Source organism: Copidosoma floridanum, unplaced genomic scaffold, assembly GCF_036245765.1.
Source record: "Copidosoma floridanum isolate Cflo_tuat_1 unplaced genomic scaffold, Cflo_Japanese_pri ptg000007l, whole genome shotgun sequence".
Classification (NCBI taxonomy): domain Eukaryota; kingdom Metazoa; phylum Arthropoda; class Insecta; order Hymenoptera; family Encyrtidae; genus Copidosoma; species Copidosoma floridanum.
Window position 1 is genome coordinate 8,216,307 of NW_028321884.1, and position 12,106 is coordinate 8,228,412.

Consider the following 12,106-nt stretch of genomic DNA (forward strand, 5'->3'; position numbering starts at 1 on the left):
AAATTCAGCCATAAATACTGCATTCATTTATTTTATAATTCATTAAAAATAATAAACATTGACATGAACATTTGCCAACTATATTCACGCAACTTTTTGCAAGAGCGATAATAATAACTAACCAATACAAAATGAAAAATAAATTTAAAAACTCACATCCGTAAATAACACTAATGAATTTACAAACATTTAATCTTTTACATTGGATTAAAATTACAAGTCACACAAATATTTTGTTGTGCGCACTAAAAAAACGAGACAGGGCATTTTTCGTTTAGAACGAGTAGAAAATATAAAATAAATAAAATACATGACGTGCTAGTTGATCGTAAGTGTCATTAGCATCTAGCATTTCTTTTTCTCCACAACGTATTTACAAATCTGAGAACCGACATGATCTACCTCCTTTTTTTTTTTTTTTTTTTTTTTTTTGTATTAAATACAAAAATCATGAAATTTGTTTATCAATGTACAAAAAGGAAAGGTGGCTTGGGGGTGTTACTTAAAAATAAAAATAATTACGTCTCTAGTGGCAGTGAGTAGGGCTTCTTTCAAGAATATTTCTAGATAACTCTCAGCTTGATGGCAAACTTTTACTCAACCAACCAAACTTTCCGCTTTATGGCATGAATATTTATGAATAAATGATGCTTTATATTTACTATTTGTTTTCAAGTCTTACTAACACATACAATTTAAGAACGTAAATTTTGTTCGAAAGTTTGCGAAATAAAAACACAAAACTTTGTTCCTGTAAACATTTATTAACCAATATAGAGATCGAAAATTTTTAGAGGTTTAATAAAAATCGTAACTAAAAATGAAATTGCTACGATATGTGTAATGTTTCTCGATTAGATAACAGTACTCTTATTTACAACTGTTTGTAAAAAATACACAAAATTAAAAATTAATGATTAAAAGTATGTAAAATTATATAAAAGAAAAATCGCACGAGCTTAACATTTAGTCCCTCAAACGATTTTACACAATAAAATCCTACAAAAAAAAAAACTAAAAAAAAATGGCAGCATCCAAAAATCTCAGTAGTCAATACATTTTCTACTATCACAAGCTTGTCTGAAACGCAATAAAAATATAAAAAGAATGCCACCAAGCTGAAGGCGCCCAGTATTTAATGTATCGGATGTGACAAAAATACGTGTTGTTTTCCCCTGTTACGTGGGAAAGACTAAATAACTAAATTATATTAGTTTCTTTTATTTAAATTATTGTATTATGATTCTAAATGTCTAATGAGCAAGAATTTCAAATTTTTAACATTTGTTATGCTCATCCAATAACCCAAAATTCATTCAACGATTATTACGTCTAGTATTGTGTAATTTTAATTTCTTATCTCATTTTCTAGGAATTTTTTTTACATTTTTTTCTATTTTCCTAGAATATACTTGTTAGGGTTCGCTTTTATTTTATACGCTAATTCGCTTAAAATTGAACGAAAAATTATAGACAATAGGACTATATGTATTTGTATATATATATATATCACAATTTTTGTTTGTTTCTTGTGAGAGGCAATTTTTACACACTTACACACTTCTCAAAAGAACCTATAATCAATTAAATTTTTTGTAATAATTTATTAACTGCATTTTATAATCATGCATAGCGTATATGTTACATTGCTTATACTTTATGTATTTGAATTTATTTTATTTATTATTATTATTGGCTATTGTATTAACTTCTGTATGTATATTATGTATATGCATAAATATATTTATTTATACGATTCCTTTTATGTATAACTGTGATGTTGTATCAATTGTTGATTGGACAACAATTCTCTACAAACTGATTCTCTCATTCTTTGCTACTTCTGCCTTAACATCTTCTAAAATTTCATTTTCAACGTTTAGATTGATTGCTTTAAGAGATGTCAATAGTGTATTATTGTTGGTGAATTACGTAAACAAGAAATTGGACATTCGTGAGTGGACGACGTAGTTTAATAGCGACATCATAATTTGTTACGTGTTTAATGAATACTAAGCTTGAAAAGCTTAATTATTGTATTTTCATTAGATGTATATTTTATTTAAATTTCAAGTGTAATGCTTATTCATATAAAAAGTTTCAAAAAAAGGTGTTAGCCAATTATTAGTTTTAGAGAATTAATACTTATTCAAAAATTAAAAGCTATCACGAATATATGAAGGCTGTATACCGTGCGACAATTTAAAATTATGAATCGTCACAGAAAAATAAGCTAATTTTTTATATTCTTAAAATGTTTTAAGTTGAATAAATCTTTTTTTGAGTCGTAGATAATAAGCATTGCAATGTTTTAAGGTACGACTGCCCCACACAGTGATTTTTCACCACATCAAAATGTGCAACCACACATTAATTGTCTATTCTTGGTGTAAAAAAAATTTAATAATCAGTGGTGCAAATGATGTTAGGGTTAATTATGCATCAAGTTTGTAAACTCAGACAATTTATATGAAAAATAATGGTTCTATAATTCATCTAAATCGAAACATTTTTAATAAAAAAATTAAAAATTAGTGTTTGCCAGTAACAAAAAAAATTAAGTCTCAAAAACAAAACTTCGCAACGAAATTTTACAAAAAATTATTTTACATCAAATAAATATTTATGTATGACGTACTACACTTTAGGCTCTGGTGATTAATGTACCAGTCGTGCCTTATATGCAAAAGTGTGGCTTTTTACCACGTTTTTATTTGTAAAATTCATTCAATTTACATAAATCAAAAAATTGATTTGTTATATATTCAATACTTGTGATAGCTTTATCACATAATATATACATATAGTAAAAATTTAATTATGATACAGAAAATAAAGTTGATAACTGTTCTTTCAGTAGTGTCATGTTGATGCAAATCAAGAGTAACGAAATAAATTTTTAAAAAATATTTGACAAACCATTCTAGATGCAGTTGTGAAACTATTTCTGATATGAAATATAACATAAAATATAAGTTGTAAAATTACGGTATCATATTTATGCATATCGATTGTTTGTCATGAAAAAAAGATAAAAATTTTCTTGAAACATTTAGTGCTTTTTAAAAATCATACAAATTTTTACTTTCAATGATAATTTAAGATGTAGAAGGCGTGTTTCTTTCATTAAATTCATTGAAATTAGTTTCGTTACTGTTAATATTTATACATAGTGTAAGAACTTAATACGCTTACGTACTTGCATGATTCTTCGATTTCCGCAAAGAATAAAAGTATTGGATCTTTGCAAAAATTAACACAACATTATTTCTTTTACCTACTTGACTAACTAATGGGCAAACTGACAGCATGATATTCATAGAAAGATAATCTTACGTAGCTTCCGAACAACTATATAAGAAACACTTGTCATAAGATACTAGATGCATAACATGAATTACCTTCTGTATTGTATAACATTATCGAAAATGATATCATTTAGAAAATAATCTCCCTAAATTTTTCTACGTATTTACAATTTTTTGTAGCCATCAAATTATAAAAAAAAAAAAAAATAAATTTTCAACGTTTCAATGAAGTTTTTTTTTGTTTAATTAATTAAAAGCGGCGCATTACTTTACAGAAATGTCTCCCAGTAGGCCCATATCGTTTTTTTTATTAATGCAAGTATAGCAGAATTGAGAGTCAATATACTGCTTGGGCATACAACTGATTCAAGATTTCACGATTCAATCTACCAAAAACATATGCAATTTTTTATGAATGTGTGAGTTGCAATTTTTCTTTACAAGACCCTCACAGTTTTACTGACTTAAAAACGATGGTCGTTAGCGACGATGATGCTATGTAGTTACTTTCGATCTATAGTTTAATTTTCAGTCAACCAAAGAATATTAGTTAGTCACACGAACACTCATATATATATAATAGAGTCAAAAATACTAGTAGTGCAACATATCACAAATCAATTTTTCATTCAACAGAACATAGATCGAAAATAACGGTCAAGTAGCTCGCGTTCTTTTTTACGCTCGTCGTCATCGCTAGAGCAATCATCGTTAATCGTCTCGCGCTATCCTTGCTCGTTCCCCGTACGTTAGGAATGTGGCGGCAGGTTGATGGTGTGAGTCTCGTTACCGAAGATGAGCCGGATGCGCTTCATAGGCGGAGGAGGCGGTACATTGATAGCTTCGAATCGTTTTTTGTGCCGCCTCTCCCTATCCCGAGTTTTGTGCTTTTTACGCTGTTGATGCTGTTGTTGCTGTAGCATCGTCTCATCTTCGTCCACGCCTTCGACCCGCAATACTTCGTACTCTGGGACTAAACCGCAGTCGTTACCACAGTCCTCGCTTAAACTTGTACCAGATTCAATTATATCATCCAGGATGGGAGAACGTTTCATACGGAGCGTCAGTTTCACGTGATTCGATTTTTCTGGGGTGGCTGGGTACGCTTTGCTCTCTGCGCTTTCTAGCGAAGACTGTGATTGCGACTGCTGGACTTGCCACGATGGTGGGTTATTCGGAGAATTATTTCTGTTTTCGCTCTGGCTGCTGTCAAAAGTAAGATAAATAAAAGTAAATTGTTTGCAAACTAGCAACAATGTTTACCGACGATCGGTAAAGTAGGTTTCAGAACGATTGAAGCCATCAACGAAATGTTTGATTCAATATTTTATATCAAAATTAAACTTACTCTTTTTCATCTTCTTTTGACCTTCTGTCTTTGCCGCACTTAACGATATCGTTCTCACATCTCTGCCAGTCTAGAGTCGACGTTTTTGTAACCGCCTCCTTAGCTTCGTTTAATTTCTCCCTTAACTGCGACATCTTTTTTGGCAGTTGAACATCATCGAGATTGCTCTCTTTTTCACTGAACTCATAAATATCCCCTTGAATGCCCGAATCGTCGTCCGCTGCACTGATCGCCGTCACGGCCGTTTGCTGAGAATCTTTCTTTTGGCTCCTGGTCAATCGTGCACTAGATCTGTTCACAAAACTGTACCGGCCGTTTTTTGTTTTTCTCGCTTTACCTCGCGACACTGATGGTTTTTTCGTTTGATTTTTGCGAGAACGCTGCACCACATCGTTGCATCTCTTAATCGTCAGACTACGCGTGTCTTCTGCTTTTTCGAACGCGAAATCTTCCGAAAATTTTTCACTTTGTACTAAGGTATCACTCACTTTGCTCACATCAGCATCAGCAACCACGACCGGCACTTCAGATTTAACATCGGATAAAAAACACTCGTCCTGAACACTATTTATGATCTTGGCAGTCTTCGCGCAATCTTTAATGTCACTGGAAAACCAAGATTTGTCGTCTAGTGATTTTGCATCGCGATACTCCAAAGCGTTCGATGGCTCTGTGGAATTCATTGCAGATTGATCATAATCTGCGGTCATCTTGGACTCGAGAGTCTCACCAGCTGAACCTTCGATGGAATCAAACTCGTTGGTGTCAGGGAAAGGCGAGTTTCGAGGCGCCTTGCCATGAATCGGTGATTTTCGGCAGTTGATGTCGTAAGACACGTGATCACTAAACTTGTTACACGATTTTTTGTCACTTATGAACAGTCGGTCATAGGCTTTGTTCGAACTCGCGTCTTTTATCGTTTCGTTATCACAATCCGACTTTAAGTCTGCATTCACATTACACTGATTATTTTTAAGACTATTCTTTGAACAATGATGCGTTGAGGTGAAATTATCTGTCAAGTGGTTGATTTTCGGAACGAGGCTATGATGACTTGGACTAAAGGAGTTGTTTGTACTGTGTGTTAAAAAATTGCGATCGTTTTCAGAGCTCTCACTTCCCAGTGAGCAGTTATCAACGTGCTTATCCGTTGACGTCGAGCGCAGGTCTCGCACGTGACAGTTATCGCTGCTACTACGATCTCTGGACGATTCTTGATTGCTGTGTTTATGGTGATTCGAAAAAATACAATTCTCATCAGCCTCCCCTCTGTTAGAGTCCTCTTTGCGATGCCGGACATACATTGCGCCGTGATGCGTGCCATTGTTCTTGTTTCTTTTAACCTCTGGTTTTTTTTGTAGCCTGCAAAAGTAACAGAATCGTTGTACATAAAGCTAGAGTAAACAATTAATTTCGAAATAATCAACGATCGTTACCTGGAAGCCCTCAAACGCTGACAGCCCTTAAGGTTGTCCTGATTATTGTTACTATTGTTATTGTTATTGTTATTATTATTAATATTACTTTCAGTCTTGTTTGCTTGATTCTTGTTTCTAAGGGTTCGTGTGGCTGAGCTCGCTACGCTCTGACCACCCCGCTTCTGGTCTACATCCGAGAAGCGACAACCCTGAGCCATCAAAAGTTCGGCGTCGTATTTTGTGAGACCACGCTGTTTCATCTCTTTCATATTCAATGACTGCGGCGCCACAGTTAAATTACTGCTAATTTCGATGTTACGTTCTGATAAGGTACTACCCTCCTGCTGTTTATTCGCGTTTCCTAGAGGTTGCTGCCTATGTTTGGTGCGGTTAATGCGATTATCTGTTTCTCGCAACCGATAACCTGGCAAATAAAAAATTAATGATAAGTAGAGGTAAATAAAAATGATCAACAAGCAGCTGAATTTATAAACAAAGGCCATACGTTTGCACGTTAAGCAAGACATAACTTATTTGTACTTGTTGATTCGTGATTAATAAATTTACAAACCTGACTCTGACTCGTCTTCTGGATTTTGTTTTGCAAAGACACCAGTTTTACGTCGTTCGCACGTTTCACACTCACAGTAACAGTTGTCATCACCAAAAAAGTCTACTCCGTAAAAGCAGGTTATCTCCTCTCCGGATTCTATGTCACGTAATACCTTAACACAGGCAGTATCCCGTCCAGTTGGAACAAACTACGGTGGAAAATACATTAGTAGGTTTTTTTTTTTTTTTTTTTTTTTTTTTGTTTATGTAATAAATGATTAGTCATAAGCCATCACGAAAAAATTAGCAACCTTGCAATTAGCTCGGCAGTCATGATTTATGAAAGCTGCTGGACCAAGCCAAAGCTGAGCACAATTTTTTCTACAGCTAAACATTACGGAAAAATCATTTTTTCCAGGATGCAACAGAGCAGCCTCCTCCTATAAATTAAAATTGATTAAAAATTTTTACGGAAACCAAATAAAAATTGTTTCAAAAGTTTTTTAATGCACGTATCACGCATACTTTATCACTTAATTCTGCTATAACACCGACAAGGCAAGGTATTTTTTCATTTTTCAACCATTTTCTTGTCGCGCATATTTTTGCACCTTTCTGTCCTTCGAGCGAATACCTATAACATGGCTTAATTTCGAAACCCGAGTCTTTATCGAATACCCTCAAGTATCGGTAAATCTAAAAAAAAAGTATCTACAATGAGTTATCTCTTAAAACAAAAATTATTAAATTGATTTGTTCCACCGCATCTTACATGTTTCTCCAGATTCATTTGTTGTGCTTTTAATTTGGTGTTTGGCATGCGCGCTCCCCAATCTCCACTGATTAATTTTTTGTATGTTTTTTGATAATTCTGAGTTTGAATAAACTCATTAATTACTTTTTTCAATTCGTCCTTGTTTGTTTTTAGAGGTCTATATCTAGAAAAAAGAAAAAAAAATCAATTACAATTACGAAAATTAATTAAAATCTAACTTGCAATAAAAGCTTTACCCACCTAGTGTTCATCTTGTGAGTCGTGAAACCCAGATAAGTATCCATCACAAGAGAGGTGGCCAGGTCGTCGTTATCAGACAACTCCTTGGGCGTCATGCCACCTGCACCCGTGACATTGAGATGCATTCTGGAGTTGACCGAGCCACCCAGTCTCCTCTCCTGCTTACGCCCTCCCGAGCCCTGGTTGGATAGGCAATCGACCACCATTCTGCGATCTATTCCCTTACTGTAAATTATACAATTTAAATTTTTTTACTGCTCATAATTTGGCATAATTAAACAAAGTAATGGTTTGCGAATTTATTTGTAATACTGTTTTAAAGAAGTTACAAAAACTCTATTTCTATATATATAAAATAAAAAAAAATAGAAAAGCTAGTTGATCTAAAATTGCAATATTATTCAACACAGCTTTTTCCATTACGAGATTTTGCTTACACGAACAAAAAGTGACAATTACAAAAAAAAAAAAAAAAAAAAAAAAAAAAAAAAAAAAAAAAAAATCCAAAATACTTTATCCGGGGGTATTCGAGCGCCGCATCACCGCATCAGGACGATACTCCGAAAATACGAAAAAAGAGCAGAAGCTACCCAGACACACACGTGCGCGCGCGCGCGTTCGAATGGCCCCAGGGTCAAGTTCTTCACGGCACTCAGCAGAACTCGACGACGACGATGTCGTTGGCGACGATGACTATACCCAACTGTATCGAGCGAGAGAGACAGACTCAGCCGCGAATAGCTCGGACTTGATCCACGACGGCAAGGAACTTCATTATTTCGACCCGAGCAAAACTACACACGAAAAACTCTTGGTGCACAAAAACACACTATCACTCAAAAGGTTCTTTTATGGACGAAGGGGGAGGGCAAAAAAAAAAAAAAAAAAAAAAGAGCAGCCAAAGGCAGTGGTACTGCTACGGCAGATAGAGAAATGGCCGAACGCGAAAGAGAGAGAAAAGAGGAGCTCGCTTCGTTGTACGGCGCCGCGCAAGCGTTCGCCTTCTCTCTGCACGTCCCTATAGCGTTAACTAGCCATGGCTCCCTTCCTTTCTTTCTCCACGACTCCCTTTTTATCCGTTCATCCTTCTCCTCTTCTCTACCTCTGTTTTGTCCTCGTCTTCTGGAGTCCTGGACTTGCACACACAAACGCACGCGCGCTCGCACACTCGCGACGCCGGCGCTGGGACCAATATCTACGAGAACGTCATCCTCTCGGTGACGAAGCCTCGAGCGGACCAGCTGTTGTGTGTACTTTGAACACACAAGAGTAGGTAAGTATAGGCGCAAGTTATAGAGCGAGAGAGAGGAGCTGGCAGGCAGAGAGAGAAAGAGCGGCGCGATCTATCATGGCAGCTTCGCGATCTATCTCTTATTTTGCCTTCTTCTTCTTCTTCTCCTCTTTCGTATATATACGCTTTTTATGCCTATGCTTCCCTTTTTTGTAAATGTTTGCCTACGAAGAATAATATACTTTGACTGAAAAAATACGTGGTGGACGGAGTAGATTGAGTGCTCCAAGACTCTAAAATTGTTACATGAACAGATATCGGGCGGGGGGAGAGGAGGGGTGGGTTTTAAATGGAACGTAATGTTCGTTGTGATTTAAAGGGAAAGACACAAAGGGCATACTTCGGTATTACAGCCGAGGAAGGAGCGGTACCGTTACTTTTTTGCCTAATGTCTCTCTAATGCTGGCGAGTGGGAAAGAACTCTGATAAAAAATCATTCTAGAATAAAATGGAGCACGTCGTAGTAATTCTCGCTTGATTACGCTCATGTCATATACTTTTATCCTCTCGTTTTGTCATTTTTTATATTTTTTATAAATTTGTGTTTAACAACAGTGCAACTGTCGTCTAATTTTATGCAAAACGGATGCACTAATGGCTGTACTGCCTGCGTCTAAATGACTAAGAAGAACGAACAAGTTTTTACTACCTACTTTTTAGTATGAAATAGCGTTTTTTTTGAAAAAAAAAAAAAAAAAAGAACGTGTTGTACAAGACATGTAAAAAAAATTCAAAGCGGAACCAATACGGTAAGTGTAGATATACGTAGAAGTAAATAACAAGGCTCGGAGTACTTTGGTAGAAATAGATGTGGAAGCCGAGATACCAAAAGCATTAACGTACCGAATGATCTTTAACTAAATGATGACGTATGTGTATTAACTCTGAAAAGAATTACAGGCCTCTCTCATGCGTAATATTTGGCACTTGGACAGTTAATACTTGGTTAAAGAAAGTACATACTTGATATACCCACTTCATTAATAACTTCTTATTTAATAACGCAACGAGAGAGAAAACGGAGTTCTAGCGCGAGTGTGTGTGTGTGTGTGTTAGAGAGTAAAGAGTCGAAAGAAAGAGACAGAACACAACGTGTGTGTAAATGTGAGACCATTGAAGCTACTGCTGCCAGTGAGTATATAAATATATAGGTAAAGCGGGACGGGCTACAGTTAAACAATTTAAATGCAATGCAGCAGACGAAAAAAAAGGTAGCTAAAAAGTTTGGATTTCAAGCGATGCTCCGAAATTTTTAAACGCAAGATTTCACACGACGTCCAAGTACAATTCGGAGGTAGAAATGAAGAATGGACGCATTGAAAAGCTCTAATAGCCGTTTCCCACTTCCACACCCCAGCCCCACACAAAACGTTTTCGTTGAATGTACAATTTACAACAAGGGAAGACTCTTACAAAAAAGAAACACTCGTGCGTATACACACAAATAAGCATACGCTTTCGGTAAATTACCTCACCATCCTATATCACAAAACGAATAAAAATCCTTCAAGCTCCAAAATTATCCCGATCCCTCGATTATTCCATTCCAATGCACACATAAAACGTGTCGCGTATAACATTATTTCTGTCTACATCGACTCAATAAATGCATAATTCATCGTCGCCAAGACTTTACACATAACTTGACGCTGAATTTCATGCAGAGCCTAATATGGGTGCTTATAATAGGCGAATAAAATAAATAATTAAAAATGTGTGTCTATACGGCCACACTTATCGCATATACTCAAAATCACGTCATGTGTGCGTCTGCATATCACCTACTTCATTTAATGACTATTAATATAAATAAAAAATTCTGAAAGTGAAGGTTTTGATGTTCCAGGTGTAGCCTGGGGAACACTATGCAGCTGTTTTCGTAGACGATGCACGACAATTGTACATTGATATGCAAAAAGCTCTCTATGAAAAAAACCAGTTTCAAACAACCATTTCGTACACATTCGCTTTTTTTTGTTTATCTTGGATCTGTCACAAAAAAAATTAAAAAAAAAAAAAAGAACGAAAAAAAAATTCCGTTGGCACGTAGAGGGTGTCTCTACCTCTTGGAGACACGTCGATCCCTTAGGATGAGCGAGCGCACGCAGGTGGAGCGTCGGGCGGACGTCATGAGAGAGCCACTACCTCCTCCTCCTCTTCCCTGCAGCTGCAGGCACTAGCTCTTCTTCCCGGGTGGCTCGTCTCTCTTCACGTTTCAATTACTCGACGATGACGACGACGATAACTGCTACTGCGGCTGCTGTTGCTGCTACCGCCTGTGCAGCAAAACACTCGAGCCATCGTGTGCGTATACTATTAAACCTCTTCTGGCTTCACTGTACTAATTTACTTGTATTCTTTTCGAATAAACTATAACACTCCCGATGACTCGGCGACACGATGATTGACGTTGAGCGAGAGAGAGTAACACTATACTTTATTTGCAGTCAGGCATCTCACCTGCACCGCAAAAGGCAAGTTAATTACCTCCTCTCCTCGTAATAACGTAAGTATAATGGCTTGTGGTGGTTGTGTTGTGTGTCGTAAAGGGACGCACAGCACAGCACGCGCCGCAACAGCACACACGGCATATAGAGAGACGGGCACAGAAGAGGAGAAAAGAGAGAATATATCAGCACTCATCTCTCTCCTCCGTCTCACTCTTTGCTTCGTCCAAAAGCACATGCACTTTGCTAAACTTTGCTTTGCACTAGGTGTTCCTCTTTCTCTCTCTCTCTCTATTGTCAGACCATGTGCAGCCCAGCCTGATGTAAGTAGCCTTCAGCTACTCAGCCCAGGTATACCTTTCGCTAGATCCCTGGGGTGTGGGATGGTATTCCGTAACTTTTTTTCACTGTGTGAGCTTATGTTGTATAGCATAGGCTGATGGACAGCAAACTAGTTATGGAATACCACTCCTGTTTATTTTCTACCAACAAATGACACTACAATTTTCACATGTTTCCTGCAAATGTCCAACCAGGACAAGTTGATGAAATTACGTGCACATATTCTTCTGGGAGTCGTCTCTAGTTTACCTTCTGGTTTGCAACTTCGTCACGTTGCCCTGCATAGTCGATCTTTTTTTTTTTTTTTCTTGATAGGTATTGTTGTGTGTACGGACGGAGCTGATGAGAGATGAGAGGAAAAATAAATGGGGAGGGGAGGGGGTGA

At 36.5% G+C, this 12,106-nt stretch overlaps 1 protein-coding gene across 4 annotated transcripts; it reads right to left on the reverse strand.

Moving 5' to 3' along the window:
* Window positions 1–744: 744 nt before the first annotated feature.
* Window positions 745–11,868, reverse strand: Hmt4-20 (Histone methyltransferase 4-20). 4 transcript variants are annotated; one of them, XM_089588466.1, is made up of 9 exons: window positions 10,996–11,868; window positions 7,642–7,866; window positions 7,399–7,564; window positions 7,152–7,322; window positions 6,938–7,066; window positions 6,646–6,835; window positions 6,093–6,498; window positions 4,657–6,018; window positions 745–4,514 (listed from the first exon to the last, which is right to left on the reverse strand). In XM_089588466.1, exons 1-9 carry the CDS (start codon window positions 11,061–11,063, stop codon window positions 4,058–4,060), a joined length of 3,174 nt encoding a protein of 1,057 aa, XP_089444592.1. In that variant the 5' UTR covers window positions 11,064–11,868; the 3' UTR covers window positions 745–4,057. The 4 variants fall into 4 exon arrangements, with proteins under 4 accessions (XP_089444592.1, XP_014219589.3, XP_089444595.1 ...); XM_014364103.3 differs by lacking the exon at window positions 10,996–11,868 and adding an exon at window positions 8,744–8,946; XM_089588469.1 differs by lacking the exon at window positions 10,996–11,868 and adding an exon at window positions 8,232–8,493.
* Between the last annotated feature and the right edge of the window lie 238 nt (window positions 11,869–12,106).